The following is a 27,433-nucleotide window of genomic DNA, read 5'->3' on the forward strand; positions in this document are numbered from 1 at the left end:
CTCTCTCCCGCTCACCCTCTCTCCTCCTCACCCTCTCTCCGCTCACCCTTTCTCCCGCTCACCCTTTCTCCCGCCTCTCACCCTCTCTCCCGCTCACCCTCTCTCACCCTCTCTCACCCTCACCCTATCTCCCGCTCACCCTCTCTCACCCTCACCCTCTCTCACCCTCACCCTCTCTTCTCCTCACCCTCTCTCCCGCTCACCCTTTCTCCCGCTCACCCTCTCTCCCGCTCACCCTCTCTCCTCCTCACCCTCTCCTCCTCCCTCTCTCCCACTCACCCTCTCTCTCCCGCTCACCCTCTCTCACCCTTCTCCTGCTCACCCTATCTCCTCCTCCCTCTCTCCCACTCACCCTCTCTCTCCCGCTCACCCTCTCTCACCCTCTCTCCTGCTCACCCTCCTCCTCCTGCCTCCGCCCAGGTCTCCACGACAACCCCTCCCTGGGTGTGTGACTGTCGGCCTGTGATGTGAACCACCCCTCTCTCCCGCTCACCCTCTCTCACCCTCTCTCTCCTGCTCACCCTCTCTCCTCCTCCCTCTCTCCCACTCACCCTCTCTCTCCCGCTCACCCTCTCTCACCCTCTCTCCCGCTCACCCTCTCTCCTCCTCACCCTCTCTCCTCCTCCCTCTCTCCCACTCACCCTCTCTCTCCCGCTCACCCTCTCTCACCCTCTCTCCCGCTCACCCTCTCTCCCCCTGCCTCCCCTCCAGGTCTCCACGACAACCCCTGGGTGTGTGACTGTCGGCCTGTGATGTGAACCACCCCTCTCTCCCGCTCACCCTCTCTCCCGCTCACCCTCTCTCCTGCTCACCCTCTCTCCTCCTGCCTCCCCCCCAGGTCTCCACGACAACCCCTGGGTGTGTGACTGTCGGCTCTACGACCTGGTCCAGTTCCAGAAGTCACCGACGGCCGCCGTGGCGCTGATTGACACGCGGCTGCGCTGCTCGGCACCGGAGAGCCTGTCGGGCGTCCTGTTCGGCGACGCGGAGCTGCGCCGCTGTCAGCCGCCGCGCGTCCACACGGCGGTGGCGCGCGTCCGGAGCGCGCCGGGCAACAACGTGCTGCTGCGCTGCGGGACCATCGGGGTGCCCATCCCGGACCTGACGTGGCACCGGACGGACGGACGAGCCCTGAACGGGACCGGTGAGTCAGCGGTGGATTAACCCCTAACCAAAACTATACTCATATTCACCACGGATCAAACGGGAATGTATGGATGGATTTTTTTTTAGAAGGTTAACCCTTTCACTACCACAATACAGAAGGTTAACCCTTTCACTGCCACACGACAAAGGGTTAACCCTTTTCACTACCACACTATGGAAGGTTAACCCTTTCACTACCATACTACAGAAGGTTAACCTTTCACTGCCACACTACGGAAGCTTAACCCTTTCACTACCACACTACAGATGGGCGGCGTGGCTCAGGGGTAGAGCGGGTCGTCCAATGATCGAAGGGTTGGTGGTTCGAATCCCGCTCAAGCCCATGTCCATCCCACTGCCGTTGTGTCCTTGGGCAAGACACTTAACCTACTTGCCTCGTATGAATGTCTATGCATGTGAATGAATGTTGGTGGTGGTCGGAGGGGCCGTAGGCGTTGATTATTCGCCACGCTTCCGTGAGTCTGCCTCAGGGCAGCTCTGGCTGCAATTGTAGCTTACCACCACCGGTATGACTGTGTATGAACGAATAATGGACTCTGTGAAGCGCTCTGGGTGTCATGAAGAGCGCTATATAAATCCAAGTCATTATTATTATTATTATTATTACTACCACAATACAGAAAGTTAACCTTTCACTACCACACTACAGAAGGTTAACCCTTTCACTACCACACTACATAAGGTGAACCCTTTCACTGCCACACGACAAATGGTTAACCCTTTCACCACCACAATACAGAAAGTTAACCTTTCACTACCACACTACAGAAGGTTAACCCTTTCACAGCCACACTACAGAAGGTTAACCTTTCACTACCATACTACATAAGGTTAACCCTTTCACTGCCACACTACAGAAGGTTAACCTTTCACTACCACACTACAGACGGTTAACCCTTTCACTACCTCACTACAGAAGGTTAACCCTTTCACTGCCACACGACAAAGGGTTAACCCTTTCACTACCACACTACAGAAGGTTAACCTTTCACTACCACACTACAGAAGGTTAACCCTTTCACTACCACACTACAGAAGGTTAACCATTCACTACCACACTACAGAAGGTTAACCCTTTCACTACCACACTACAGAAGGTTAAGCCTTTCACTACCACAATAAAGAAGGTTAACCATTTCACTACCACATTACAGAAGGTTAACCCTTTCACTGCCACACGACAAAGGGTTAACCCTTTTCACTACCACACTATGGAAGGTTAACCCGTTCACTACCACACTACAGAAGGTTAACCCTTTCACTACCACACTACATAAGGTTAACCCTTTCACTGTCACGCGGCAAAGGGTTAACCCTTCACTACCACTCTATAGAATGGTTAACCCTTTCACTGTGACACTACATAAGGTTAACCCTTTCACTGCGACGCTGCATTTTTCACACCTTGAACGATAGATACTCGATGTCAAATGGGCCCATAGTATTGCATATATAGCTATAATATTTAAATAGTTATATAGCCCTGCAAACAAGGTGAGCGACTCCCATCGTTTACAGCGGTGGCGGTAGCTACTACAGGATGAGGCTAATCCCCGGCGGTCAATGAGTTAATGATAATTAATTTGCACATGCCGGTCAGTTCAGTAGCGTGGATCAGTTCACACTGGAATATGATATTGGCACAAAAAAAAAAAAAAAAAAAAAAAATTTGAACAGCCAAACTAAAATAATCCGATCTGAGCAATTAAAAAAAGCCTCTGTCTGACGCTCGTTAATTAAACAGAGATCTATCAGAGGTTGTAAGTCCGACTGACAGCTGTGACCAGAGCTGTGAGTTATGTAACACGCTTTTCAATTCAATACTGTAATTCCATAATACTTTCAACATTTCCCCCCCGACCTGCATTAGCTGACGCATGATGGAGCTGATAGGCTTGTTAGCAGTGCTGGTTGTTTTTTTACGAATGGTGATATTTCACAGTTTTTATCTCACTTTTCCGAGATGGTTCCAAGATAAACGTACAGTTTTTCTTTCCGATTGCTTAACACATTAATTGCCAATGACGGGTCAACTCGTTATAGCCCGCCAATCGTTGGACGCCAACAATGAGGCAACTCGTTATTATGATCGTTATTTCTTTTATTCGCTATTTCCATTCATAATTCATCCTGCTGTGCCGTGAAAATGTGTGGCGCTCTGTCTGAGACCGCAACGGTCCAATACCGCCGCCTAACGCCTTGCGGCTGCTATTGCACTCCATTTGAAACGATGTGGCTCGGTGTCTGGGCCGAGCTGCGGCGTGGGGGCGGGGTCTAAACACTCGGGCAGGGCAAGCGTTCTAACAGATGCACCTACGAGCCCCCCCCCCCCCCCCCGGCGCCCCGTTCATCTTCACGGCTGGATAACGTTGGACACACGATCGCGATCAGTACTGGGAATGGCGATCAGATAATTGGATTATTCTTTTTGCAGTACATCATAGACAAGGTAAAGACTATATGTTATCAATCTTTTATTTTTATTTTTTTATGTTTTTGGTAGATTTTTATTTGTTTGTACTACCGGGCAGTCCGGTAGAGAGAGAGAGAGAGAGAGAGAGAGAGAGAGAGGAAGAACGGGAGACAGAGCGGGGGGAAGACATTCGGCAAAGGACGACGGGTACGGGAATCGAACCCGGGTCGGCCGCTTCGCGACGCAGCACGTTACATGGGTCGCCACTTGGGTGCCCATTAGGGATGCCCCGATCGATCGGCCAACATGATCCAATTCTTAGTGGAGTTCTCACTCGCTGACCTCTTTCTCAAGCACACAGAGCTGCAGCGCACTGCCCCTCCCCCTCCTCCTCCCCCTGCCCCTCTCAGACCCGTGTCAACAGAGGCTCCTATTGCCTCCGGCAATAGTCTGCTCTAGTCTAGTGCATGCAACCTCTGTGAGCTAACGTTAGCTACCTAGCTAACGTTACTGTTTAAACAAAATGACCCAGTCAACTATTCACTTTTAGTTTAATACATGAGGCATTGTCTAACGGTATCTAGCTGGCTAGCTACTGATAGCTCCTGATATCAACAAATGCTCCAGCAATAGTCGAGTGCATGATACTTCCGATAGCTAGGTAGCTAATGTTAGCTCACGTTAGCTCACAGTTTACACGAAATTACCCAGTAAACTAAATAGTTCACTGAGGCGTTGTCTTAACGTTATCTAGCCGGCTAGCTACTGATAGCTCCTGATATCAACAAATGCTCCAGCAATAGTCTAGTAGTGCATGATACCTCCGTTAGCTAGGTAGCTCACGTTAGCTCACTGTTTAAACAAAATGACCCAGTAAACTAAATAGTTCACTGAGGCGTTGTCTTTACGTTATCTAGCCGGCTAGCAGTAGCTACAGATAGCTCCTGATACAATGTCTTATAACATTGATTCGATGCGTATTCGAGCCCCTGGCTTGCATCGCAGTCATGAAAGGGGCTAGCTGAGGGCATGCTGAATGTGATTTGACCAAAGCAGAGTATACACACACAGTGGAGCTGTTTGCAGATAGCGAGCATTTTGACTTGTTGCGTGGTGGCGATGTCTCGCAGATAATACAACTACAAGTATGATTATATAATATATATATTTTATTTAAAAAAAAAGTATATTTAAATTTAAAAAAAAATCGGTATCGGCCGATATGGCTCGTAGACGATCGGTGATCGGTATCGGTGGCAAAAAACGTGATTGGGGCATCCCTAGTGCCCATATGTTATCAATCTTGCGTTGATCCGATAATTTTTTCCATGTGTCTGTGTGTGTGTGGGGGCCGTGTCCCGTTGGTGGCGATCGAAGCATAGAAAAACGACATCCCCCCCCCCACCCTTTCTTGCATGCATGATGAAACATAATACCGATAATCTAGCGTTGATTTCAGATTGATTATTGATCCAGGCGAGAAATGGCACGATTTATAATGAAATGCAGTAAAGCGCTGTTTGGCGGCGTGTCCTGGGATTACACAGAATCACTCTAAAACTATACTCATATTCACCACGGTATAAAACGGGAATTTATGGATGAAAAGATTATCTGTTTTTGTGTTTTTGCATGTTGACCGGAAGAAACTCACTGACAATCGATGTTGTTATTAGATCCATAGCTATAATATTTAATATAGTTTTAGCACTACAAACACCGGCATCTACCCCCATTTCATTACAGCGCTGGCACAAACGGCCATACACCCACAGCGACCTCTGGCGTCCAATGGGTTAAGCACGGTTTCAAAACACTACACACAATTAGCACAACCACACACACAATTAGCAGAACACCTCAGATCCTTTGCTAAATTAAACACTCCTGTAAAACTATACACTCATTTATAAAAAACACATTTTGTTACCATATGAAACACACATGTTACATTAAAGCATTACATCACGCGCAGGAGTGGGTTATGAGAATTAGACCATGCCTAGGGGTGGTCGTTAGGCCCGAGGCGCAGCTCGGAGGGGCGCTGTTTTAAGTGAGCGTGTGTTATTGGATTGATTGATTGATTGATTGAAAATGTTATTAATGTCCACCTTGTTTCGAACTGGTTATGCTTAGGCCCTCTTTCGAAGTCGCCCTCTTTCGAAGTCGGTTATGCTAAGAGTTTGGAATCAGGGCTGGTGGTCTATCGGCCTGCTCTAAAGATAAACTCTAAGCATAACCAACTTCGAAAGAGGGCCTAAGCATAACCAGTTCGAAACAAGGCGGACATTAATAAAATTTTCAATCAATCAATCCAATAACACACGCTCACTTAAAACAGCGCACCTCCGCGTGAGCGTGTGTTATTGGTTTGATTGATTGATTGCTTGCAAGTTTTATTAACAGTGAAATGAATGTCCTTTTGACGAATGGCATCTAACAACAGACTTCCCGCGATTTATATTTTGTTCTACAATTACTCACGACCCACCAATTACATAATCCAACATTGTGTAAGAAACTAACACATTCGCTGTGACAGAATAGTTTTTGAATGAGTCGTTATGACGCTTTCAACACATCCATTCGTAAAGATTATTGTCCGCCATCTTGGTTTTTCCTATGAAAAAGTCGAACTGGCGGAGTGATTGTAATTCGGTTGTGGGCGGGTTCTGGGATCACGAGCGTGGGTTATGAGAAATAACCACGTCTAACTTGACTGTTTCAGCCAATCAGAATCGAGAAATTTGCATGCCATTGTATAAATTACTTTATTCAGTTTGAACCAGTTACACACTGCTGTGCTGAACCTAAAACACTTTTAGCAAGTCTACTTCTCAGTGATTAGAGCACTGTAAGTGAAGTACACACAGAATGTGCAAAATATACAATCAATTCACCAAACACTACACAAGACCAATGCTGCAGACTGATGAAAATATATTTTTTATCTCATACCCAAATCCCAAAATATAATTTTCCTCTTCCAACTTTTCCTCTCCCAAATTAGTCAACATTTCAACATGGAGAATCACAACACAACATGTCCCAGTTTTCATGCTATACAGTAGTGTGCATAACACTGTAAGCTCAGCAAATATCAGACAGACATAAAATACTGTATCCAGTACAGGCTACAATTACGGTAAAACAAAAACAAAAATAGAACCAATTTAAATAGAGTACATACTAGACATTATCTAGCTGGATCTGGCCAGAGAATTTATGGGAAACTGGGACATGTTTTGTTGTGATTCGGTATACGGAGAGAACATTTGTATTTTCATCAGTCTGCATCATTGGTTGTCTTGTGTAATGTTTGGTGAATGTATTGTATATTTGCACATTCTCTGTGTACTTCACTCTCCTTCCATTTTGGTTGAAGACAGGTGAACTAAAAACCGCTCAAAACCGCTCTAAAAGAGCACCTACGGGAGGCCACAATTCGAAACTGGCCCGGGTAAATGTCCTATACACGTTTCGATGGTCAAATACACTTGTGCAACGGAATTCCGAGGCGAGGACTGTGAATTTCTGTCCCAGGAGAAGGAGGGGCTACTAACCGAGGAGAGAATGAAAGTGAAGCTGACTATCAGCCCAGAGCCCCGTGCAGTTCAGACATAGGACGATACTGCCACCTGGTGATAGTCGATCAGAATGCAGTTCCAATGGGTCGGGACGTGCCCTAAACGACACAGATCACTCTGGGCAACTGTGTAGAGCGGGGATCAAAGTAAAAAGATCAAACGATCCAAAAACAACTTTTTTACGTTTATGGCACTCAACGGTCGGCGGCCAAACACGTAAAAAGTAGGGATGTCCGATATTATCGGCCTACCGATATTATCGGCCGATATCGGCATTAAAATGTGATATCGGAAAATATCTATTTTCAAAAGAAAATAATTTTTTTTTTTTTTACATTTCTATAACCTTTATTTACCCAGGCAAGCAAGTAAGAACAAATTCTGATTTTATTTATTGTCAAAAGTATGCATAATGTTGTGTTAATTCCACAACAAGAGATATGTAATGTTAATTACCTGAAATTATTCCGTTTTTTGGGGGGGGGGGGGGGGGAACCCTGCATATATCGGTATCGGTTGATATCGGTATCGGAAATTAAGAGTTGGACAATATCGGTATTTCGGTATCGGTAAAAAAGCCATTATCGAGCATCCCTAGTAAAAAAGCCGTGATTGGCCCAGACTGTGTTAATATGGTGTAACAGCCGTGGCCTTTTCTCTCTGTGCCCCACAGTCCAGCAGGAGGCGTCCAAGGAGGGCATCACCTGGTCAATCCTGAGCGTCCCGGCCGTGTCTTACCGCGACTCGGGGAAATTCGTCTGCCAGGCCACCAACTACGCCGGCGCGGCCGAGGCCGTCATCTCCCTCATGGTCTCCAACGCGCCGAGACCCGACGGCAACCAAACCGGCGCTGACAACAGGCAGAGGCAGAAATCCAAGAAGCCCGGCGCCGCGGTGGCCGGCAAGGCCGCCTACCAGGAGAAGCTGGTGGGCAGATACGTGATCCCGTCCGCCACGGAGCCCGGCCCTCCGCCTGGGTCTGGGCCCGAGCCTGGGGCTGGAGTAGCCGCCTACAGCCCGGCCGACAGAGCCACCCCCGGGACGACGCCCGCCGCGCCCCCCGTCACGCCCTCCGCTCCGGACGGCCTCCAGCTGGAGCTGGAGAAGACCAACCTCAGCAACCTGTCGGCCAACACCTCGTCCCTCCAGCAGGACCCCAGCCGGGTGGTGCGCTCCGTCAAGGTGGTGGGCGACTCGGACTCCACCATCGCCCTGAACTGGCGGGCGCCCAAGGCCAAGAACACCACGGCGTTCAGCGTCCTCTACGCCGTGTTCGGCGAGCGGGACATGAGGAAGATCAACGTGGGCGCGGGCCAGAACCGCGTCACCATCGACGGCCTGGTGCCGCGCACCAAGTACATCGCCTGCGTGTGCGTCCGCGGCCTCATCCCCAAGAAGGAGCAGTGCGTGATCTTCTCCACGGACGAGGCGGCCATCGCCACCGGCACCCAGAAGATGATCAACGTCATCGTGATCACCGTGGCCATCATCGTCGCCGTGCCGCTCACCGTCATCGTGTGCTGCGGCGCGCTGAAGCGACGCGTCCAGAAGTACTGGGGCAAGAAGGCCAAGGACCTCCAGGACTCGTACGTGACCTTCGAGGCGCTGTCGCCCGCCGGCGCCAAGGCCAAGGGGCTGGAGGGCGAGTACCTGGCGCGGCTGAACCCGGAGGAGTCCAACCGGCTGCTGTCGGCGCGCTCCAGCCTGGACTCCGAGGCCACGGCCAAGATCGAGGGACAGCCCGACGAGTACTTCTGCTGACGTCACGCTCCAGCTCCGGCGCCGCTCCACCTCCCCCGCTCGCACCCCCACCCCCACCGGCACCCCCACCCCCAGCGGCCCCGCCGCCACTCGGAAGCTCCGCCGCACCCTCGTCATCCGCACCCTCAGCCTCCCGCCGAGCCCTCGCACTCGCACCCCCACCCGTACCCGCATCACCACCCGTACGCTCACCCCTACCGGCATCCCGAGGTCAGCCCGCCGCCCACGCGCCCGCACAGCCCTTGCCCGTGGGACTCGCCCCCCCCGCCCATCCCTCCCCGCTGGGTCACGCCGCCCACGCCACCGCCGCAGCGAGGGAACTTCTATCAAAGGACTTTTGCCCGCTGCACCATCATGGAGATATCAGTTTAGAGGAGGATCTTTTGCCCGCTGCACCATCATGGAGATATCAGTTTAGAGGATCTTTTGCCCGCTGCACCATCATGGAGATATCGGTTTAGAGGATCTTTTGCCCGCTGCACCATCATGGAGATATCGGTTTAGAGGATCTTTTGCACGCTGCACCATCATGGAGATATCAGTTTAGAGGATCTTTTGCACGCTGCGCTCATCATGGAGATATCAGTTTAGAGGATCTTTTGCACGCTGCACCATCATGGAGATATCAGTTTAGAGGATCTTTTGCACGCTGCGCTCATCATGGAGATATCGGTTTAGAGGATCTTTTGCACGCTGCGCTCATCATGGAGATATCAGTTTAGAGGATCTTTTGCCCACTGCACCATCATGGAGATATCAGTTTAGAGGATCTTTTGCACGCTGCACCATCATGGAGATATCAGTTTAGAGGATCTTTTGCCCGCTGCGCTCATCATGGAGATATCGGTTTAGAGGATCTTTTGCACGCTGCGCTCATCATGGAGATATCAGTTTAGAGGATCTTTGGTCATTTCTATCCACTTCTTTTTCTAGATACCTCTAGAATACGTCACATTACCTGTAACACAGATGGAGTAAATATGAACGCCGGAACTCATTCTTACAGGAAAGTGTATGAATATATATCCGTATGGTATAACTTGGGACAGAATTGACACATTCACACAGATTCACACGACGTCGCTTTACGCCCCGAACAAATGTCTGCATCGCCGGGCCTGCGAAGCGGAATCATCAGTGACCAAAAGGCTACAGATGCAACTCCTATAGGACTCTGAGCTGCTACTGCGGTCACCGTGCACCATTAACCTGGCAGTGCTGTTAACGAGGCGTGAACGATACTGCGCCCCCTTGCAGTAGAGGTGCGATTTTTAAGAGCTGGATATGTAAAATTAGCGTTACAAAAAAAAGTTAATCCTCAACTCTAAACCACCTCCCATCCCAGGGGAGAACACCACTGCAGACCGATGATGTAAACGGGAACTCAATGATCGGCTTTTCCGTTGTTTATGTCCAAATATGTACGCGTATGATTTGTAAATATACCTTTCTCGACGATACCTTACACTTACATATACTACGGTACGCCTACGCCTCTGCATGCATCTGTATCTATACGTTCCCCGGAGGAGATAGACAAGGCAACGGTTCGACACACAATGGCGGAAGGGGATAGACACGCGGGGCAACGGTTCGACACACAATGGCGGAAGGAGATAGACAAGGCAACGGTTCGACACACAATGGCGGAAGGAGATAGACAAGGCAACGGTTCGACACACAATGGCGGGAAGGGGATAGACACGCGGGCAACGGTTCGACACACAATGGCGGGAAGGGGATAGACACGCGGGCAACGGTTCGACACACAATGGCGGGAAGAGTTTTAAAGCCGGAGCTGGAGAAATGTACACTGAGGACTGAACCAAAAGTGTCAAATGTAAATAGGGTGGAAAAACGATGCAGAAATGTTTGAACCATTCCCGGAAAACGAGAGACATTATCACTTCAACTTATCTCTAACCATGTATTACCTGTTCTCTGTGACACCTATAGATGCACCATGAACCGATTCTATACATAGATCTGTTATTTATTCCAATGACACTATTTTAATTGATTGAAATAAAGTTTTATATATATTTATTTGGTTTGCGGTGCTGGCTGCCTGTTGTGTGTCTTCATCCTTGGTTTCACCTCGTTTGATCTGGGTGTTTTTAGATTGGGTATATATATATTGGACTTAACCCTTTCACTACCACACTACAGAAGGTTAACCCTTTCACTACCACGCTACAGAAGGTTAACCTTTCACTACCACACCACAGACGGTTAAGTGTCTGTAGTTTGGTAGTGAAAGGGTTAACCTTCTGTATTGTGGTAGTGAAAGGTTAACCTTCTGTAGTGTGGTAGTGAAAGGGTTAACCGTCTGTAGTGTGGTAGTGAAAGGGTTAACCGTCTGTAGTGTGGTAGTGAAATGATTAACCCTTTGTCGTGTGGCAGTGAAAGGGTTAAATCCATTAGGCCACGTTTGACGCATGGGTTTGCTTAATTCATATCAATTCATAATAATAATAATAATAATAATAATAATAATAATAATAATAATAATAATAATAATACACTTTATTTGTATAGCACATTTCATACAAGAATTGCAGCTCAAAGTGCTTCGCAGCAGAAAAGAGACGGGCACAAAATGAGCACATAAAGTGCAGTAGGGCTGTCCCCGACGAAGGATTTGGATGGTCGACTAGGATTGGCCAAAATTTGCCGTTAGTCGACTATTGGTCGACAAAAAAAATATATATATATAATATTTCAAAAAAAAATGTTTACATTTTTTATCATTCTATTTGGGCTGTGGGGGGTGCTTAATGTCTGAAGGAGTCGACTGAAGGCTTCTTGTCCTCTGCAAAAGCATGCAATTGGTCCACTGATGGATACATCTTGATATTTGTCTAGTCTAGTGTGTTCATTAGACGGGTGAAATCCTCTTTCAGTGCCTCTGTGCCTGTTTTAGTTGGCAGTTAGCCTCACTGGTATGCGTGCCATTAGCGTTAGCCACGCTTCTAGGCCTCTTTTCTTTTGGAAAGAATGATAAAAAAAAAATAATAATAATATTTTTAATTTTTTTTTTGTTATATTCGACTAAGAGGTTGGCCAGTCGACTACGGCTCCTTTCGACCGATTAGTCGACTAATCGATTAATAGGGGTCAGCCCTAAAGTGCAGACATAAAATCACAGTTTTTCACATCAGGATCTAACATATATTATCGTTAGTGATGCACGATATATCGGCCGCCGATATAATATCGGCCGATATGGCCGTTTTTTTACACATCGGTATCGGACCGATATCAAGATAGGGCCGATATTAAAAAAAAAAAAAAAAAAAAAAAAAAAAATGTTTTTTTTAATGTTTTTTTTTAATTTTTACATGTTTTGGCCTTAAATAGTTTCAAAATATCAGTCATTTCTGAAAATAAGTTACAAAAGTAAAAAAATTATGCGTTTTGGAAAATAGCTCTTTATTTGATTATCATAAAAAAGTGTTTTCTATACAGAGATATCGACATCGGTAAATATCGGTATCGGCCAGAACAGCAATATTAATATCGGTTATCGGTATCGGCCACAATTTTCACATCGGTGCATCACTAATTATCGTTATCATATCTCTTTATTAACACAATAATAAAAAGAGTAAAATAGAATAGAGTCAAATTGTGCAATAGTGCAGTGCAATAAAATAGTAGTCAAGTGATGCAATAGTGCAGTGCAATACAAAATGTTCCAAATGACTGTTTAACAGTTTAAAACCGTCTTCACCTTCCCCGTTTAGTATCCACAGTTTAAAACCCGTCTTCCTTCCTGTTTGATGCCCACTTTGACCCCTCGAACCTCCCTCTCATGGGGGCGCAGTTCCGGGCCTGGTTCTTCCTGCTTGTCTCGATATAGCCACACAGTTCAATAATACCTGACCGTTTAGAAGAACCTGTAATAAAATAGGAAAATAGAATGGGACACAGAGTAAAATAGTGCAATTAAATGAGGCTAATTTGACTGGATACGTGCCCAGTAGTAGTAGTAGTAGTAGTACATTGTTTTCTTGTCGGTGGTGACTGATCAGTTTCCTGTCATGCGGCCAATGACAGGGATATACATCCCCTCTCCGTCTAGACGAGACCTACTGACACTGAAGCGCTCTAATCACGCACCGGCCTGATGACCTGGTCACCTCTCGTCTCTCTTATACGCAGTGCCTCTGGGGATTAGGCTTAGTAGCAGGGCTTCTTTGGTCTGCCACAGACGGTTGGTTGACATGGCCTGAGAGAATGAGAATATGGCTCAAGACATTTGTCAATTCCCGCCTTGGACTACTACTATGGACACATTTCGCAACGTATTAGTCGCAGTGGTGTTGCTCACTCGAGGATATCGGGCGTATTCACAGTGTCTGAGCGGGTGCAGCTGCGTCGCGGACCGCCACGGGAGGTAAGAAGGCTCGTCTTTATAATCGTCGGTCGGTCACCTCCAGTCGGAGGTATTAGGGGCAGGCGTTACATTGTTGTTGATGCTGGTGACGTCGGTTGCAACATTTTGTTTACGTGAAGATAGATGTTTCATATAGTTGATATGGGATGAATTATTGCCCGTGACTATTGAAATGGCTACTGATTTCAGCAGACATTAGGACGAGTAGGTAGGCTAAATGTAGTCTAGAGATAGGTCAAGGTTGTTGCACGATATACTGTATAGCTCTCATTTGCTGTTGTTATGGTGCTACTGTCATGCATTGTTTTATGAAGTTAGATGGGTCTACGGTGAGGCTGTCAATCGATTAAAATAATTAATTGCAAATTAATTGCATATTTTGTATCTGTTCTAAATCTACCTTAAACCTTAAACGGATGTTTTTCAAGTTTTAATACTCTTATCAACATGAGAGTCAACACATGCTTGCTCTATGCAGCCATTTAACACAAAAGGATGACCCTCATGCATTGCAAATTTGCATCAAATTCAAAACAGAGTGATGCACAAATTAACTTAAAAGAAAATAATCATTTAAAACAATGAATAAAGTGTGCATGAAATAATAGGGGAAAGAAAACGTTAGGAACTTGTTACATTCACACACACAAGGGCTGAGGACTCAAGACCCCGCCCCTCTCTCTCTCTCTCTCTCTCTCTCTCTCTCTCTCTCTCTCTCTCTCTCTCTCTCTCACACACACACTCTCCCAGCTCTCTTTCTCTCTTGCCCCTTCCTCATCTCTCACCCCCCCTCTCCCTCTCTCTCACACACACTCTCCCAGATCTCTTTCTCTCTTGCCCCTTCCTCATCTCTCTCACCCCCCCCCCTCTCTCTCTATCTCTCTCACACACACACACACACACACACACACACACACACACACACACACACACACACACACACACACACACACACACACACACACACACACACACACTTTAAGTCAGAAACAAACATAGTATCAATGAGAGTATCAATAATACACCTGAGTGAAGGTTAAACGTGTGCGCTAACGCGCTAATATCACATTAACCAGTGTTGCGTTGCTGATATCAAATCTGGTTGCACGCACGCTAATGATGCCACGTGCACGCGCGCTCCTGGGCACGTGCGCTCGCTGCCGCGCATGCGCATAAATGTTCCCTCGCATAAGCACAGACTAAAGACAGTGCCTAATTGCCTCTACGAATGGAATGTAACACATGTCATTCACAACAAGTTAGGTGTGAATGTATCTGAGGACGTATTTGAACACACCTGACGACCGGCGCTATTGATATGCAAAGTAGCCAGGTGGGTACTTAGCGAGTTGGCGCATCAGTCGAGTGCAGCGCATTCCTGTGTGCACGCGCTTCTGCTCACAAAAGCTTGGTTGCGCGTCGTGCAACCCCGTCCCATGAGCAACGCACCCCTGGTGTTAACTTTGACAGCCTTAGTCTAAGGATAACAAAGCCAATGGTGGAAAGGAACTATAAGTATGTACTTAAGTACAATTTAGAGTATTTTCATTGGAGGGAATTTTGTACTTTTACTCCACTACATTTCTAAGGAAATATTCCACTACATTTATCTGAACCCATCAGATACTAGTTACTTTGAAGAAAAGTATTTTGCATAGAAAACATGGCCTGACAAATTCAAGCCTGTAAAGAGGACATAATCAGAGCAGCATAACTGGACCACATGTTACGATGAGGTAAGGTGGAGGTAGAACCCAAGGCAGCAGGACGAGAGTGAGCAGGCAGGAGACGACGGTCACGATTTTAAGAGCTTTTACTTAGCCACGACAAATGTACAAAAAGCACAAAATAATAGGCACAGTCGCACTGGCTCTAAATACAAACAACACCTAACCAGAAGACGGACTGAACACATGAAAACAAAAGAGCAATAAACAGAAAACTAACATACACTTACTTTAGACAGAACACAACTACAGGGCAAGGACGACGTTTGACAAAGACATCACAGGAACAGGTAACAAGGAGGAATGACTCCACAAGCAACTCAACAAAACCACAGACCATAAATACTGACACTAATTAATAATGGACGACAGCTGGGGGAAGAAAGGCATAAGAACTAGAACTAATACAAATATCAACACAACAGGGACAAGGCTATACAACAGGTAACACACAGAATCAGAGATACAAACACAGAGAACAACCTAAACAGATAACAATTGTAACATCAACAATAAATGCAGCGACAGCAAACTGTTTAGGAGGTTTATCACCACAGCGTACATCATCTGTAAAAGATCACTAGATGGCGCGATGATACCACTATTCACATCTTTCATACTGTCTGTTCCTTGTGTGGGACAGCGAGACCCATTGTTCACACTGTGACTGTGGTGTTGACTCGCCCAGCCTTGGGCAGGTCTGGGAGTGTAACACCACATACCACTTTAACATAACTTTAATCAGAGCAGCATAACTGGACCACATACCACTTTAACATAACCTTTAATCAGAGCAGCATAACTGGACCACATACCACTTTAACATAACCTTTAATCAGAGCAGTATAACTGGACCACATACCACTTTAACACAACATTTAGAGGTCATGGTTTGAGGTTTGAACGCTCACAAGTACTTTTACTTTTGATACTTAAGTACATTCAATATCAAATATTTCCTCCACTTTTACTTTTAAGTATAATTTAGAATGGAGCACGTTTATGTACCACTGAACGAAACGACGTTGCCTCCCACCGCAGGTCACTCGTGTGCATGGAGGAGGGTGCGTTCGGGGCCCTTCCAGAGAACCTTCCACACGACGTGACCAAGATACGCATCGAGAAGTCCCACTTCACCGAGATACCCAGAGGAGCGTTCTCAGGAACGCCCGGCTTGGAAAACCTGTGGCTGAACTTCAACGACATCACCGTGATGAACTCGAAGGGCCTCAAGGGTTTGGGGAACTTAACGGAGCTCCGTCTGCAGGGCAACAAGTTGCGATCGGTGCCGTGGACGGCGTTCGAGGACACGCCCGCCCTGAAGATACTGGACCTGAAGCACAACCGGCTGGACGTCCTGCCGGAGTACGCGCTGACGTTCCTGCCGGGCCTGACCTACTTCGACGTGTCCTTCAACCGGCTGACGGTCGTCTCCAAGGAGGTCTTCCTAAACTGGCCCCTTTATCGGAAGATACACAGCGCCGGCGAGGGGCAGGCGAGCGGCTTCGCGTCCAACGTCGTCCTGGCGCTTCACGACAACCTGTGGCTCTGCGACTGCCGCCTGAAGGGCTTCGTGGAGTTCGTCCGGTCGCTCCGCCCGCCCGTCATCCTGATGAACTCCTACCTGACCTGCTCGGGGCCGGAGCGCAGGGCCGGGAGGTTCTTCCTGGAGGTGGAGCTGGGGGCGTGCACCAAGCCCGTCGCCGCCACTCCGTTCGCCAACATCACCGCGCCGGCGGGGGGGAACATCACCCTGCGCTGCTTGGCCAAGGCCAGGCCGGAGCCCGAGGTGTGGTGGACGTACAGTCTGAAGATAATCAGAGGCTTTCATGGTGAGTGAGCGTCATGTCGACACAGGCTATCCAAAACTAGCTTAGAGGTGCTGTGAGTGGTATTTCTTGTGTCTAAATAAGTGGTCTACGTGTTAAAATAATATCTCTACATTCTGACAGCCATCACTGATATAGAGTGTCTGGTCAGTAACATGGGTCTCCCAGTCCCTCCTGCTCTGCAGTAAACAGCCATCACTGATATAGAGTGTCTGGTCAGTAACATGGGTCTCCCAGTCCCTTTGCTCTGCAGTAAACAGTCATCACTGATATAGAGTGTCTGGTCAGTAACATGGGTCTCCCAGTCCCTCCACTCTGCAGTAAACAGTCATCACTGATATACAGTGTCTGGTCGGTAACATGGGTCTCTCAGTCCCTCCTGCTCTGCAGTAAACAGTCATCACTGATATAGAGTGTCTGGTCAGTAACATGGGTCTCCCAGTCCCTCCTCTCTGCAGTAAACAGCCATCACTGATATAGAGTGTCTGGTCAGTAACATGGGTCTCCCAGTCCCTCCACTCTGCAGTAAACAGTCATCACTGATATAGAGTGTCTGGTCAGTAACATGGGTCTGCCAGTCCCTCCACTCTGCAGTAAACAGCCATCACTGATATAGAGTGTCTGGTCAGTAACATGGGTCTCCCAGTCCCTCCACTCTGCAGTAAACAGCCATCACTGATATAGAGTGTCTGGTCAGTAACATGGGTCTCCCAGTCCCTCCACTCTGCAGTAAACAGCCATCACTGATATAGAGTGTCTGGTCAGTAACATGGGTCTCCCAGTCCCTCCTCTCTGCAGTAAACAGTCATCACTGATATAGAGTGTCTGGTCAGTAACATGGGTCTCCAAGTCCCTCCGCTCTGCAGTAAACAGTCATCACTGATATAGAGTGTCTGGTCAGTAACATGGGTCTCCCAGTCCCTCCGCTCTGCAGTAAACAGTCATCACTGATATAGAGTGTCTGGTCAGTAACATGGGTCTCCCAGTCCCTCCGCTCTGCAGTAAACAGTCATCACTGATATAGAGTGTCTGGTCAGTAACATGGGTCTGACCGTCTGACAGTCATCACTGATATAGAGTGTTTGGTCAGTAACATGGGTCTCCCAGTCCCTCCTCTCTGCAGTAAACACAAAATACATTCCCTGGTATCCCTTCCCACTTTATCCAATCAGGAGATAGAACCCTAGATATGTTTCTTATTTCAAGAAATCTTGCAGAGCCAAATTTGCTGGCAGATTATTTTACTTGTTTCAAGCACATATTTATTTTTTATTTCTTACTATTTTTGTCAGACCATTTTTGCAGTGTGGAGTTCTCTCTCCTGATTGGTTAAAGTGAGAACGGGAAACCAGAAACTGTATTTTCCCCAAGGCACACCAAAGGTCAACCCAGAATCCCAAGGCACACCAAAGGTCAACCCAGAATCCCAAGGCACACCGACTTAAAGTCATTGTAATCAGTTATGGAGATTGTCTCAAACGTCATGATTATATTGTCATTAGAGATATTTTCCCTATGATATTGTTGTATAATCCTATACAAAACCTAAGGTTTATTCGCAGTACAATGAGGTTGTTATCTGGAAGGAGGAAAAGATCATAAGTGATAGAATTTGGTCTCCTCATCTGACTTCCAATATAGCCAGCAAGGAATAAACGTGCAGTCCAGACCACAGAGTTCGAATTCAAACTCATGTATTTATTTGCCTCGGCGGCCCAGAGTGAATTAAAAGTCTGTCTTGTACAAAGGATCAACAAGGTTTGCATCTCAAAACCCCAACATGTACATACAACAGTCATTGTTAACTCTTTCAATGCCATGCCTGGTTTTCCGTTTTACCGCTTGAATGCCACCATCCGCGCCAATGTTAACGTTAATATCGCCTAATCTATGTTTTAAATTATGGCTATGTGTCTAATCTGCCCATCGCATTATCAAATACTATTTTCCAGTCAGTGCTGTGAAGGCAGATTCTTTTTTTATCGCGTCGTTTCCGTTTCAGAGCAGTTAGAAAAGCCCCCGTTTTGATATAAAAACAGCTCATTCTGGAGCATTCTATGAAAATCGTCTTTTAGTGGAATATTCCACAACGTTGATATTCGTCTGCCTTTTTATGAATCGTTTTCAAATAAACGCTAGATGATCAATATTATACGTGCACGCACGCACATTACGGCCGCGCACTGATAATCGCCCCGTTGATTTCCTCTCGGACTTTTACAATGAAACCGAAAGAAGACATTTCACAAAACAGCTTATAACTTCATCAAACTTACTCCGATTATCCTACCACTGATAACACAGAGTCCTTACCTGACATCAGATGGTATCCAACTGGTATATTCCAATTCCTGATCACCATTCGAAAAAATCGATAAGTGTATGGATCCAACGCGACACAGTAGATCTCTATGATCCGCGGGGATCTGAGGCTCCAGAATGAACTGTGGTAACCCCGGCTGGATCAGTGAACTGGAAAATGTGGAGTACCGGATTTTTTTCCCCATTCATTTTCATTGAGTCCATTCCAAAATCACTTATGTCATCTGGGAGACGACAGGGGGCGCTTTTTTCCACAGTGATTGTCGGCGCCCCTCGGCTATACTCGGGTAGGCTCGGGTGATGCAATAATTTTTCAGATCGCAAAAATAAAAAAAATCAGAGAAATCTCGTGAGTGGCTAGCAACCACCTATAAAAAAACACGAGAAATCTCGTGAGTGGCACTGAAAGAGTTAACATCAATGAAAATAGAGAATCTACTGTAAGCCCTTTTCATATGAGTAAGCCTGGTTTCTAAGATAAGTATCTTTACATTCTATTCTAACCAACCATGGGGCCATCCAGCTTACTTACATGAAAATCAGCCGATAGCATTCTCTGGGTTGGGAGCGGGGAGCCGCAGACCTGGGGCGGTCTGGGCTCCTGAATTAACACTGTTTTGCTCTTAAATACTATAATTTCCCACCAATAGTAGCACATTTTAATAATACGTTTGGTCCAATCCGGTTGGTTCTTCTGTGGGGGTTGGTGTCAATGGCCCCCTCCTTTGGGCTGTGGCCTCTCATGTTTGGACAGGGAGGGGGGGGGGGGCTGCCTGTGGCCCCCGTCGGTGTCTCCTCTGAATGCATCAACATTCCTTCGTGTACCATTATTAATTTTCCAATCTATATGGTTTGTGTAATGACCTATAGACCTCTCATATCATCCCAGTACAGTCATTGCTTCTAGGCTGATATCAGACATCATATAGGAGACCACACCAACCTTTATTTACCAGATCATATAACTGTGATAACTATACCAGGATTCTTAATTCTAAATATCTATATAGATGTTTTTATTGGTTTCTTTATAGAGTTGTCAATCCAATCAAAGCCAATCAAGTATCATGCTTTTTCATTTAACTTTGAAACATGTCCTTATTGATTAATGATCTTTAGTCCTGTCTTATACTATCAGAGCCAGTTATCTGGTCTCTGCTGTCGCTGCTGAAATCTGCTAACAGTTGAGTGTGACTTTTCAGTTCCTTTGTTCTAGTGTTGAGTACATCTGCTAGTGGGGGTTGAAATAACTGTTCCTGCTGTTATCTGATGCAACTGTCTCTAGAATCGTTCCTCATTTAGCCCTGCAACCCACTCTGCTGCTAAAAAGTATACAAGGCATAATATTATGGTTTTACTCTTGGCTTACCTTTTGATACTAAACAGTTGATTAATAGATAACTTTGTTTGTGAATTAGTGTCCATGACTAATCATCCTGTAAGTATATTCTGCTCTTCAACAAGTCTAAGCTGGTCTGCCCTGTGTTCAACCCAGCTGTCTCTGTAACACCAGTATCAGCTCCTTACTTTAGCACTGAAAATCCATTCTGCTGTTGAAAGGTACACCTGGCTTTTACATTATGGTTCTCTAATTATTCACACATATTAGTTATGAAATTCAAGGTCAATATTACCACAATATCAATATGACTGATGCAGTTAGAAAACTATGTTTTCATGCTTTATTTGTTTTAAACAAGACGATTTAGAAATGGGCAATGGGGAAATACATTGCGTTTTCAAGATGGCGGACCGGCCCGGAAACAGCAATGATGTAACCACTACACCTCCCTCCACCAGGTGATCGTGGAACACAACTCTCCCCTTTTGTCTCCCCCCCCTCCCAGAGTCCCAGGAGAGGGTGGCCGAGGACACCGTCAGCTCCCACCTGGTGATCCCCTCCCTCCAGCTGGGCGACCGCGGCCTCTACACCTGCGCCGCCAACAACTTCGTGGGCAACTCCTCCGCGGCGGTCCTGCTGGACGTCCGCCTCCCCGACGGCTCCCCGTCGTCCCTCTACCCACCGGGCGGCGCCCCACCCCCGGCCGCCGCGCCCCCCACCGCCGAGGTCAGCGTCTACATCGACATCCGCATCGTCAAGCAGACGGTGCGCGGCATCACCGTGGAGTGGTACGCCGTGCTGGAGCGCCCCGCCGACACCTGGTTCACCGTCCACTTCGGCCGCTCGGGCGCCGGCGAGAAGCGCGAGCTGATCTCCGTGGGGCCCGGCATCAACTCCTACTCCGTGTCGGGCCTGGCGTCCGCCACCAAGTACGACATGTGCGTCACCGTGAAGAACCGGGCGCCGCGGCCCGGCCAGTGCGTGGTGTTCATGACGGGCAGCGACGTCACCGAGAAGGAGCAGAAGGAGAAGCTGATCCACGTCCTGGTGATCGTGCTGGCCATGGTGCTGGCCGTGCCGGTGGGCATGTACGCCTGCACCACCGACGCCAAGTTCAACTGCCTGGAGCGCGTGGCGGACTACTGGAGGAACCGGCGGCGGGAGCGCGACGCGGCGGAGCGGCCACTGGGGGGCGGCGAGAGGCAGGGCACGTTCGACAGCCTGCAGGCGGCCAGCGACGACGGCCTGGTGAACAGGGAGTCCAGCGAGGACATGAAGGTGAGGAGGAGGTCCGAGGACCGGCCGCACAAGGTCAAGGGGGACGGCGGCCGGCTCGCGGCGGAGCTCTATTGAGGCGAGACGCGGGGAAGGGCGGGAAAACTGCTCCTGTTGTTTCAAGTTTCAAGTTTCTTTATTAGTTGTTGTCATACAAAAATACAGAATACTTTTATATGAAATGCTTTTTTCTCTGTTTTGCTCCTGAGAGCGTGCTAGATAAAAAATAGATGACGTATATAATGTATAAAAAAAAATATATATATACAATATTATCTCTACAGTATTGGGTAGAGAGTAGAATATGAAACAATGTTCTGAAGGATTATCTGCCTTGCTTTTACTCTCATATCTCCCTCTGTTCCAGGCCTGGGGGTTGTGAAATGATGACCGTTGTCTCAAGGACGTACTCCGTGGCTTTGCCACTGTGAAGATAAAGGGCTGTAGCCACAATTATAGCTATAATATAACATACATTATGTACCTTTATTTCTGTGGTCGATTAGTACTTTATTCACGGTGTCTGATGAGTCCGTGTTGCTCCTCTACTGTCTCCCTCTCAGCCTTCCAACTATCTCAATAAAGACAATGAATATTAAAGGGAATCAAAAGAAAAAAAGCAATAAAGACTTTACTTTTATTTTTTCCCATTGTTATCCTTGATTTCTTCACATTAAGCACTTTAATGTATTTTGTGTTGGGTCTTTTTGTCTCCTTGTCACTGTTGTCCGTCTTGATATACCCATGTCAATTTAGTTTAGTTCCACATAAAAAAAAATATATATATATATTTAAAGGGGAACTATCTTATAAATGGCCTTTTTCAGTGTTTAGCATTGTTTCCTAGCTATGTGGACTTATATTAATATGATCTATGTCTCTAATTCTCATATTGGCGCATTCTTCCAATTCTCCCCTCACAATATTCACCCTCACTGAACTGAGTCATCTGAAAATGTGATGATTTGTGATGTCAGAAAGACACCGCTGCATGTTAATCATCATGTCCCGCAGCGGTTTACCATTGTGGTTGGAGCCCAGGCTCAAAACGGCTTAAGATCTTGAGGTAGAAAAATGCTGTTTTTGAAGACTTGATTAGAAATACAAAACAATGAATTAAAAAAAATATATAATTACAGAGGTGTTCCATAAACTCCCAGGAATTGTGTAAAAGTGCCCAAATAGTGAAAGAAATAGTAAAATAGTTCCCCTTTAATATTATATTGAAAATAAAATATTTCTAATAAAAATATGTAAAATCAGACAAGAGACGACACAGTGGAGTTGGTGAAGCTACTGTCTATTAGTACTTTACCAACGAAAAATGCCTTCATTTAGTTTTCTACCAAAAACCTGTGTGTGATGTGTTTCACCGTAGAGTAACCGGTTGGTGTTGGGGATGTTTTCATGTGTTTCACCTAGTGCTGTCAATCGATTAAAATATTGAATCTGATTAATCGCATGATTGTCCATAGTTAACTTGCGCTTAATCGCAAATTAATCAAATTTTTTTTTAATATTTTTTATCTACCTCCTTAAACAGATCTTTTTCAAGTTCCAAGTTTTAATATTCTTATCAACATGAGAGTCAACAAATGCTTTGCTTTATGCAGCCATTTAACACAAAAGGATGACCCTCATGCATTGCAAATTTGCATCAAATTCAAAACAGAGTCATGCACAAAATAACTTAAAAGAAAATAATTATTTAAAACAATGAATAAAGTGTGCATGAAATAATAGGGGAAAGAAAGAAAACACAAGGGCTGAGGACTCACACTCTCCTCTCTCTCTCTCTCTCTCTCTCTCTCTCTCTCTCTCTCTCTCTCTCTCTCTCTCTCTCTCTCTCTCTCTCTCTCAAACGCAGACCAGCAGAGGATAGACAGGAGGCAGAGGTTGAATCTTGAATTTGAGCACTGCTCCTTTAATTTCAATAAGTGTGGCTCAAAAACAAAGTGAGAGGGCAAGTCTCCCAAAACGTGCTAAATGCCCTAAAAATAATAAACACTTTAAATAATATTATCCTCCGTGACAAGGAGCGATAGAGACTTCGACAAGAGAAGTAATGCTCACTCACAATAGTGTTCAGCGAACGGCTGACAAACACAAAGCGATACACGACAGGAATACGACTACTCACTGTACGGCTGACAAACAAAAGAACGATAAACGAAAGGGTACGGGGTAAAGAGAGCTTCACAACGGTGAACAGCATAACCAGACAGGATTACCCGGGGTGAACAGATTAATGACGCGACAGGGAAGTCAGGGCAGACCACACTTAAATACACAGACTGATTGACACAAGAGGGTAATTGGTAGGGCTGTCCCCGACTAAGGATTTGGATCGTCGACTATGATTGGCCAAAATTTGCCGTTTGTCGACTATTGGTAAAAAAAAATAAAATAAAAATAGAATATTTTTTTACCTTTTATTTTAATTTTTTTTAATTTTGTATCATTCCATTTGGGCTGTGGGGGGGTGCTTAATGTCTGAAGGAGTCGACGGAAGGCTTCTTGTCCTCTGCAAAAGCATGCAATTGGTCCACTGATGGATACATCTTGATATTTGTCTAGTCTAGTGTGTTCATTAGACGGGTGAAATCCTCTTTCAGTGCCTCTGTGCCTGTTTTCGTAGGCAGTTAGCCTCTGGTATGCGTGACATTAGCGTTAGCCACGCTTCTAGGCCTCTTTTCTTTTGGAAAGAAGGATAAACATTTTTATTAAATAAATACAAATGTATTCGACTAAGGGGTTGGCCAGTCGACTACGGCTCCTTTCGACCGATTAGTCGACTAATAGGGGTCAGCCCTGGTAATGAGACACAGCTGGGTGGAACAGAGTGAACAACCTGCGGAAAAATACTGAAACAAGACTAAAGACTAAGTAAATAACACATAGATACAGACACAGGGGAGACAACACTAGACTAGACAATGGGGCACAACACAGACAGCAGATACACAGACAACAGATTCGTGAGGATGACAGAGAACAAATTAATAAACATTGACAGACACAAATGCAGTACCGTATTGTTCATAAGGGGAGGTGGAGAAAGTCCAAGGGCAGGTGGGAGTTAAAATAAAGTAAAAGTAAAATAAAAGAGTAAGGTGTCTGGGATGTTTTCCTGCCATCTGAATTAATTAAAGCAGCATGACATTTCACTGACATCAATGGGTTCACTCAAACGTGGAACATGAAAGCAAACAGCAGATTAAAAATGTCTGTCACTATATCAGAGCTCTTTCATCCTCATTCCCATTTGACGCTGCACACTGTGCGCGTGTGTGCGTACGTGCATGTGTGTGTGCGTACGTGCATGTGTGTGTGTGTATCTGTGTTTGTCCGTACCTGCGTATGTGTGTGTACGTGCGTGCGTATGTGTGTGCCTGCGTACGTGTGTGTGTGTGTGCGTGTGCGTGTGCATGTGTGTGTGTGCGTACATGAATATGTGTGTGTGACTGTGAGCTGAATGCGATAATAATGCCATTAATTTAGACATTCAACACTGGCTCCTCATATGGTCCTTTTAGATAAAGCGAATTCTGCTCTGAGAGATATAATCTCAGTCTTTAAATGTCCCTTATTATGGAACATGATTGAAAACTTTATTAACAGATTGCAGAATGGGTACAATACAGTACAGCTCAATACCCACACCCCCTATTCCTTGTATCACCTGTTTGCCCCACCTCCCCTTTCCCAGAAAACCCTGTGAGGCCCTCGGTTGCAAAATTACAACATCACTTTTTAGCGTTTGGCTATAAAAAAAAAAAGGACGAAAAAAGTCTTTAACCCTTTCACTACCACACTACAGAAGGTTAGCCTTTCGCACTACCACACTACAGAAGGCTAACCTTTCCCTATACCACAACCGTCTGTAGTGTGGTAGTGAAAGGGTTAACCTTTTGTAGTGTGGTTGTGAAAGGGTTAACACTTTGTCGTGTGGCAGTGAAAGGGATAACCTTCTGTAATGTCGCAGTGAAAGTGTTAACCTTCTGTAGTGTGGCAGTGAAATGGTTAATCACATTTTACATAGTCGAGGGGTCCTGTTGTTCAGCCTCACAGTGCTATTGGATAGTAAAATGTGTTTATAGGTCTCACATTATGGCCTCTGGAGTTGCTAATGTAATGAAGTTATTATTTTGGGCTTCACAGGGCGAGGTGAGGAAGAATCAAGCTCACAGAATTTAGAGCGGACCTTGGTTCTTCTCCTGTGGTCAGAGAATCAAGTCCTGAACTTAAAATGTTATTTGATTAGCAACGCTTTAGCAATACAAGTTCAAGTTTCTTTATTAGTTGTCATACAAAAATACAGAATACTTTTATATGAAATGCTTTTTTTCTGTTATGCTCCTGTCAGATAAAAATAGATAAAGTATCAAATAGAAAGTCAAGTACGTAAACAATGTGTAAACAAAAGTGTCCAATATACATATATACAATATACAATACAGAGTAGAAAAAAATTTGTAACTGAGTTACAATACAATACATTATACAGTACAATGCAGAAATGGGATTTGATCTGATAGTTTATTTGGTAGGGACAACACATGTCAATGAACATCCAAGTACAAAATACAAAATGTAGACATGCAGGGTTGTAGCAAGAGCTAATTTACACCCCTGTTACGATTCCTGGAGCGTTTCGCTGGCATGTCGATGGTAGAGAGGAGTAGAACCCGATTTAACACGAGGAGGATGAAAATAAGATGAAGCACGAGTCGTGGATGAAAGTAATAAGCACTTTACTTTAACGTGGCAAACAATACAAAACTGACTCACTGATAAAAACGGAGAAACAAAAGGTTGACAGCACACAGGACGAGGGTAACATGAACAATGATCGAGCACAGGAGGGCAGGGCAAACAACACTAATATACACAGACTAATTGACACATGAGGGTGATTGGAAACAAGACCCAGCTGTGTGGGAAAGACTGAAACAGCCTGGGGTAACATACTGAAACATGAGGAGACTAAATAACACATAGATACAGAAACAGGGAGAATACACTAGACTAGACAATGGGGCACAAGAGATACACAGACAACAAACAAGTGAGCACCACAGATAACAAATTAATAAACATAGATAAACACAAATGCAGTGGTGTAATGTTCATGAGTGGTGCTGCAAGTCCAATGACCGGTCCATTAGGACCGGGGGGGTGACACACCCGTAGTCCCTAAACAGGAGATATAAAAAACTCTTTCAATAAATAAATAGCCTGCTTAACACTTTGAGCGCCACGCCTGGTTTTCCGTTTTACCGGCTGAATGCCACCATCGGCGCCAATGTTAACGTTAATATCGCCTAATCTATGTTTTAAATTATGGCTATGTGTCTAATCTGCCCATCACATTATCAAAGACTATTTTCCAGTCAGTGCTGTCAAGGCAGATTGTTTTTTTATCGCGTCGTTTCCGTTTCAGAGCAGTTAGAAAAGCCCCCGTTTTGATATAAAAGACAGCTCATTCTGGAGCATTCTATGAAAATCGTCTTTTAGTGGAATATTCCACAACGTTGATATTCGTCGGCCTTTTTATGAATCGTTTTCAAATAAACGCTAGATGATCAATATTATACGTGCACGCAAGCAC

The 27,433-nt window shown here is 45.8% G+C and overlaps 2 protein-coding genes across 2 annotated transcripts in view; both read left to right on the forward strand.

The window, feature by feature from the left end:
* The window catches only part of LOC311247958 (leucine-rich repeat, immunoglobulin-like domain and transmembrane domain-containing protein 1), a gene marked incomplete at both ends in the record, with an annotated part of 51,400 nt that extends 42,472 nt beyond the window's left edge, over positions 1-8,928 (forward strand). Inside the window, 3 exons of the mRNA XM_084338933.1 lie at positions 712-741; positions 839-1,144; positions 7,841-8,928. Of these exons, the coding sequence (XP_084195059.1) occupies positions 712-741; positions 839-1,144; positions 7,841-8,928 (1,424 nt within the window). The remainder of the gene's footprint in view (positions 1-711; positions 742-838; positions 1,145-7,840) is intronic.
* A 4,289-nt stretch (positions 8,929-13,217) lies between these two features.
* On the forward strand, positions 13,218-21,900 carry LOC311247959 (leucine-rich repeat, immunoglobulin-like domain and transmembrane domain-containing protein 2; the record flags this gene model as incomplete). The annotated part of the gene is made up of 3 exons (XM_084338934.1): positions 13,218-13,327; positions 16,096-16,886; positions 21,053-21,900. 3 exons carry the CDS (start codon positions 13,218-13,220, stop codon positions 21,898-21,900), a joined length of 1,749 nt encoding a protein of 582 aa, XP_084195060.1.
* Between the last annotated feature and the right edge of the window lie 5,533 nt (positions 21,901-27,433).

Source organism: Notolepis coatsorum, assembly GCF_963971535.1.
Source record: "Notolepis coatsorum genome assembly, contig: SCAFFOLD_158, whole genome shotgun sequence".
Classification (NCBI taxonomy): domain Eukaryota; kingdom Metazoa; phylum Chordata; class Actinopteri; order Aulopiformes; family Paralepididae; genus Notolepis; species Notolepis coatsorum.